Source organism: Octodon degus, unplaced genomic scaffold (genome assembly GCF_000260255.1).
Source record: "Octodon degus isolate 3935 unplaced genomic scaffold, OctDeg1.0 scaffold00037, whole genome shotgun sequence".
NCBI classification, from domain to species: domain Eukaryota; kingdom Metazoa; phylum Chordata; class Mammalia; order Rodentia; family Octodontidae; genus Octodon; species Octodon degus.
The window spans coordinates 16,160,259-16,166,988 of NW_004524613.1; the positions used below are offsets into that span (position 1 = coordinate 16,160,259).

A 6,730-nucleotide genomic window follows, 5' to 3' on the forward strand; every position below is an offset into this window, starting at 1 on the left:
GGCTGGCTGGCATGTGGTGCTGGGGGATTGAACCGTGGTCCCTGTGCTTTGCTAAGCTTGTTCTAAGTAGGTGCTTTGGACCACTGAGCCATCTCACCAGCCCATAGAAATTCTTAATATTTTTGCGTCAGCACTTCTTTGGCTATCTTGTAAGACTGTGGAACTCTTCTAAGAGTATTTTTTTTTTTCTCTTGGAACCGGGGATTGAACTCAGACCCTTGCACTTGCCAGGGAAGCGCTTATTCCACTGAGCCATCTCCCCGGCCCCTCTAAGAGTATTTTTAAATATATAAAGTTAATAATATTATTAAGAAATGAGGGGCCTGGGATATAGTTCAGTGACAGTGCTTGCCTGGCAAGTGTGAGGTCCTCAGTTTGATTTCCAGTTCCAAAAAAAGAAAAAAAAATTATATTGAACTGCGGCTCAGTACTAAAGCAACAATAGTACCTTACACATTAAAATGAGATCTGTCACAGTAGCAGCATAAATGATATTTTGAGATCAGTAAGGACATGGAAATAATTGATTCTTCTTTGACAGTTACAGGCATGGCTACAACTGCCAGTTTTTCCATATTCATAATAGAAGGAATTGGTAGTATGAAAATAAAGGTGTCTGTTTTTCCCCTTCACAGACCCCCTGAATTCTATCAGTGATGCCCCATAAAAGGGTGTTTGGACCTGCGGGCATGCTGAGAAGTGGCAGACCATGTTTTGTTTTGTTTTGTTTTTTAGGCAGGTTTTCATGATGTTATTCAGGCTAGCTTTGAACTCACTGTGTAGCCCAGGATGAATCGGGCCAGTGTCTTGACTAGAAAGGTTAGAAATGCAGTGTGGATCTGATTCTTGAAGAGAAAAATACTAGTTTTAGAAACGAGATCTGGATGAAGTCCGGGATTTAGGTGGTACACTGTAAGGAGGTGCTAAAGCTGTGGTCATCGGTGTTGCACCAGTGTTACTATCGCAGTTTTAACAACTGCACCATGCTGACATTAGGGGAGGCTGGGTAAAAGAGCAAGTGAGAGCAGCCTCCTCAGGCTCCTGAAGACCCTGGTGCAGGGCATCCCTGAGCCAGTAGCAGTTACCAGGTGCTGAGCTGTGTCCTGGCTGTGTGGAGTCCTTAGCTGGGTGACTGTAAAAGTCACTTTTTTTTCTTTTTTTTGAGACAAGGCCTTGCTATGTGGTTTGTGTTGGCCTTAATTCACTATGTAGCCTGAATTGGCCTTGAACTTGTGGGTGATCCTCCTGCGTTAGCCTCCAGTGCTGGGATTACAAGTGGCACCACTCTACCTAGTGAACAAGTTACTCTTAACTTTCCCTTCCCTCCCTGAGAAAGTAGGGGTCAAGGTACCTCCCTTATAAGGAGGCTGTGTGTGAACTGGACAGGCATGTAGTGTCTAGCACATAGTAGGCCTCAGGAAACTTGGCGTGGACAGTTGTCCCAATCACAGATTTTTATGGGTCTGCTAGCTGTGGGGTTCAGTCCTGAGGAAGGAGGGGAGCACAAACCTGGTGCTTTCTTCGCCGCCCCCAGCAACGCTTGTCTTGTCTTGCTTTTAGGTGATGACAGAGGGTGGCCACAGCAAGGGATTTGGCTTTGTGTGTTTTTCCTCTCCAGAAGAGGCGACAAAGGCTGTGACAGAGATGAACGGGTGTATCGTGGGCACCAAGCCACTGTATGTGGCACTGGCCCAGCGCAAAGAAGAGCGGAAGGCCATCTTGACCAATCAGTACATGCAGCGCCTCTCCACAGTGCAGGCCTTGGGCCGCCCTGTCATGGGCTCCTTCCAGCAGCCCAACAGCTTCTTCTTGCCTGCTGTGCCCCAGGTGATAGTCTGTGCGTAGCTCCCGCCCACCACCTCCAGACAGCTCCCTAGAGCAGGGAGGTGGGAGCTTCATGGGTAAAAGTAGGTAGGGCTGAAACTTGCTAGGTAGGCCATTCGTGCCTAGTATCCCCATCTGGGAGGAGATGGATAGTATTGCTGTCAAACAGCATCTTCTAGTCTGAGAGAAATTCCTGAGTGTTGTGCAGACAGAAAATGTGGGCAACTAAGTTTGAGAGATTTTGCATTAAACAAAAGGCATCTTAACATTTCTCTACTTTGTCAGTTGCCCTCTGCTCATATATTAGTATTTATGATGACTCTTCTCAGCAGGCATGCAGTAGGTAGCATGTTCCTAACAGATGGTCATTTAGCGGGGAAGCCCATTAGCACGTTGCTTGGCTCTGAGGAGCATAGTTTGGGAAGTGTAAGTGACTGCAGGCTGCTGGGTTTGGGGTCTTCCCTCACCTTTAGCAGTTGCTTGAGCTGGCACACCCTAGAGTAGGATGTGTCACCTTTCTTCATCTAAGCCATTGAACTTGGCCTGATAAGCAAGGATTGAAATCTGATGTGGCCCTGAAGGATTCAAGGCTAATGGGCACCCTGAGAAGGGATGAAAGAGCCCTGCATGCCAGCCTTTGCTAGCCTGCCTCCTGGAGGGGAGAGTGGAGTCTTGCAGTGCTGTCTCTGAGGGAGTGCAGTTCCTTAGCCTGTTGAGCAGAGCCCCTCACTCTGTGGTCCTCTTCTCCCACACAGCCTCCAGCACAGGCTGCGTGCTACAGCGGCCCTGGCTCCGTGGCCCCTGTCCAGCCTACCCCAAGGTGGACAGCCCAGCCCCAGAGAACTTCATGTAAGTGAACTAGTCCCTTCTACCCTCAGCCCAGCCTGCAAGGGTAGGCTCTGAGAGGCAGGCAGTGTGTCCCACTGGGGCCACGCTGGCCCTGCCATTTCCTGAGTGGGTCATTTCGCCTCTTGAAGCCAGAGTTTCCTCCTCTGATCTTGGACCTGAAGGAGGTGTACGTTAAGCACCAAGCACAGGCCCACGCCTGTAAGCCAGGGGAGGGGTGGTTATTATGTGTATTTCCAAAGATGTTTCTGATTTATTATTGAAAAGTCTTGCAAAACTGAAAAACTGAACTTCCTTTGGTTGTATTGTAATGAATGGCTTTTCTTCTTAAAGGCCAAGTTCAAACTCACTTCAGACTGTGTTAGGACTAAGTGTGTGGTCGTAGGTCTTATGCACCTTGGGACTCTGGGTAGGCATGAACTGGGTTATTGCAGCCCTTCTAGCTGAATTCCCCCATCTTTCTGCCATGAATTTCTAGTTACCCTTCCCAGCCCTGGAACTTTCAGGGTATTTTGTTACTCTGATTACCACTGCCACAACTGTTCTCTCCATTTTTCTCTGTGCCACAAGCTGTCTGCCCTCCAGCTGCCTCAGTGGTCCGGCCCCCAGGCTTGCCCCGGCGCCCCCGGGCCCATGTCAGCAGTGTCAGGCAGGCCTCTACCCAGGTGCCACACCTGGCACCCCACACCAAGAGAGTGGGTGAGTGTGGGCAGGGCAAGAAGAATGGGAGTCAGAGGAGGGTGGGGCAAGGTCATGGTGCTGGGGTTGCCATTGGAGGGAGTCAGGACTGGCCTTCATAGTGACTTGCCTTCTTGGTGAGCCAACTAGACTCTGGAGGCTGTGTGTATAGTGTAGAGTTGGCGTGGCCTCAGCTCCCGAGACCCTCCCACTCTGTGGCCTTTGCTACCTCCACTCTGATCACCTGTTTAAAATAGGGATAAAATGGGGCAGTAGTTTTGTTGTGAGAAGTTTTGAGGATATTAACCTTAGGAAGTGTTACAGCAGCTGTGCTCAACAGTGCAGATTTTGGCTCAAAGGCAGGCACATCTGTTCTCTCGTTCGGCAGATGTTCTCACATCTCTGTGCTACTCTGCATGGCACTGGGAATTATATACAAATTAGTAAGGTACAGTCCCTGATGCGAGGTTACTGTCAAGATCTGTCAAAAATCTGGCCTGGATTTTTCTTTCAAAGTTTTGGTAAAATATATATAAAACTCAACACTTAACCATTTTTAAGTATACTAGTTCAGCGATGTTAGTACCTTTGCACTGTTAGGCAAACCATCACTACATCCATCTTGAAAACGTCCTTTGTTTTGCAGAACTGAAATTCTTAACCCATTAAATTCCCACCACCTGTGGCAACCACCATTCTACTTTGCTTCTGTGGATTTAAGTACACTTAAGTACTTAATATAAATAAATGATACAGTATTTGTGACTGGCTTATTTCACACGCCACAGTGTCCTCAGGATTCACCTATGCTCTAACATGAGTCAGAATCTCCTTCCTTTTGGAAGGCTTATATATTTTTTTTTTTCTGTAATGATTCTACCATTTACATTTCCACCAGCAGCGTTCAGGTGTTGCAATTTCTTTCTCTTCTAATCTATACTTGTTATTTTCTGTTTTGTATTTTTGATAGTAGCCATTAAACTCTGCTTATTTATTTTATAGCGAACATTGGTACCCAGACTATGGGCAGGACAGCATGCTCTGCAGAAGGGCCATCTCTCCTGCCATGCACGTGTTCCTCAACTGTACGTGTCACCCACGGGGTAAGGATGGCTGCCAAGTGTAGGTTCTGGAAGTCTCAGCTCAGAAACTGGGCTCAGGTGTTAGCTTTTGGTCCTTGGTTTTCATTCTTATCTTGTAAAGTTTCCTTAGTAATGTGTACAATCATGAAATATCAACCTTTTAACACAAAAGGAAGGCAGGCCAGGGTCATAATTTACTAATTATGAGTTTTTCCTAAATTGTTACCAAAATTAATTTGGACTTCCTCAGTATTTCTGTTGAGCAGTAAGAAAAGGTATTCTAAGAATATGCATGCTGGTTGTGGTGGCAGAGTACCGTAATCTCAGCCCTTGGGAGGCTGAAGTAGGATTGTTAGGAGTTCAAGGCCAGCCTGGGGTACCTAGTGAGTTCAAGGCCAGCCTTAACTGCATAGTGAAACCCTATCTCGGAAAAAAAAGAATATGGTAAGTAGTGATGAGATGTAATTAGGCTTTAAAATAGAAGTGAAAATACCTTATAATTTAAAAAAAAGGCTGAAAAAGCTGCATCTCCTTGTCTAAAATAAAGGTTTCAAATACAGCATTATCTAGAATTTCAGTGCATCTAGTTTGAACTGTTTCTTTGCAAAATGAACAAGAGTAATTTTTAAACAGCAACAACACTTTTAAAGTGACTAAGATGAAGGGTCTGAATGGTACTGGCTAAGTTCTCATGAAGCTACCCAATAAAGTGCTTTTTTTTGGTACAAAGTGGCTAGTGACGTATGGGCTTCATTTGGCAGTGTTCATCAGGGTCTTTATGGGCTCATACATACTCATAGCTTAGAGCATATTTTTGTTTGTAATTCATATGCCCTTGGTAGGGACTTTATTCCCCTCTTCCAAAGCCTTCCTTTGGCAGCCCATGTGGACCTAACAGGGTAAGTGTGTGGAGACCGTTCCCATCTGTGTGGTTAAAGGATGTGCCCCTGGCACCATTTGCAGGTCCAGGAGCCTGCTGTGCACGTCCCTGGACAGGAGCCCCTGACTGCATCCATGCTGGCTGCAGCACCACTCCATGAACAAAAGCAGATGATTGGTGAGTGCTCCCTTTGCTGGCCAGGGAAGGTGGGGCTGGGCGCTGGCTAGCCTGTCAGGAACACCCTGAGTAAGGTCAGATGTGAAGATGAATCTTGATTTTGGTCACCAGTGAAGCTATTGGGTAACCTTATCCAAGCCACCTTGACCCTCAAAGCTTCTGTTCTCTTGTCTTAAAATATTAGTCAGACAAAGGCTCTTTCTGGCACTGCTATTCTGTGATTTTGTGGAGAATTGCATGCAGGACTGTAAGGGCCAGGCAATAGTGTAAGGGTATGTTGGTATTACAGGTCTTCACATCTCTTCTAACCAGAGGAAGCTTTGCCAAATTTCATCTGTCTTCTGGTGCCTATTGCAGGGTAGTGGGAAACATCTGTGTGTTAGAGAAGTACGGGAGGTTCCACTGGTCTCTCAAATCCTTGTGCAGTTCATCTCCACCCCCAGAGTCCGAGACAGGTCTTGCTAAAGACATTGCTAACTTTGAATAAATGAGCAGTCTCGTTCCTCTTTGTTGAGTTCTTTACTGCATGGCCAGCAAAATCTCCTGGCCTTTCAGCAGAGGCCCTTACTGGCTCCATACCATTGTCTCCTCAGCTCATTTTATTAGGGTCTTGCTACTTACTTCACATCCCATCCCACCCCACCACTAAAGAAAAATGTAAAGAGCTTAATAGAGGTAGAAAGCTTTGTTAGCAGGTCTCTGTAAACACTGCCACTCTCTTCCTGGGAAGACCCCTCACACTCCGGATGCAAGGGTGTGATCATGGCTGAACCCTCCATGCCCTTGCCAAGGTGGGTTGGCACCAATGGGAGGCCTTGTTGCTAGAAATACTTCATGGTGGGATGTGAGTTTGTTCTCTGTATTTCTGACTTCCTGCTCCCTGAAATGTCTTACGTTCAGGGCCAGGGACATAGCTCAGTGGCACAAGCACCTGCCTGGCAAGCACAAGGTCCTGAGTTTGATTCCTGGTGTCCACACACACAGAAGTCTCAAGTTCAGTATTTCCATATCCTGTCTGGTATTAATGTTAAAGTTTTTTCTTCCATAATGAACACAAATAGTCTTTTTTAAAAAATCCTGTACTCACTGTACTTGCTTGTGTTCAAGATGGGAGCCCATCATGTTGTCCAGGCTGGTTCCAAACTTCTAGTCTTCCTATCTCAACTCCCAAGTACCTGGGATCATAGGCATACATAATTGTGCTTGTATACAGGAGTATAGAAGAGTAGTTTTTTTTTTTTTT

General features: G+C 46.3%; 1 protein-coding gene across 1 annotated transcript in view; it reads left to right on the plus strand.

Annotated features, from left to right (window-relative positions):
• Pabpc1l (poly(A) binding protein cytoplasmic 1 like) overlaps positions 1-1,727 on the plus strand; it is a 26,077-nt gene extending 24,350 nt beyond the window's left edge. Inside the window, exon 8 of the mRNA XM_023714847.1 lies at positions 1,619-1,727. Within this exon, the coding sequence (XP_023570615.1) occupies positions 1,619-1,639 (21 nt within the window). The 3' untranslated portion in view covers positions 1,640-1,727. The remainder of the gene's footprint in view (positions 1-1,618) is intronic.
• The last annotated feature ends 5,003 nt before the right edge of the window (positions 1,728-6,730 follow it).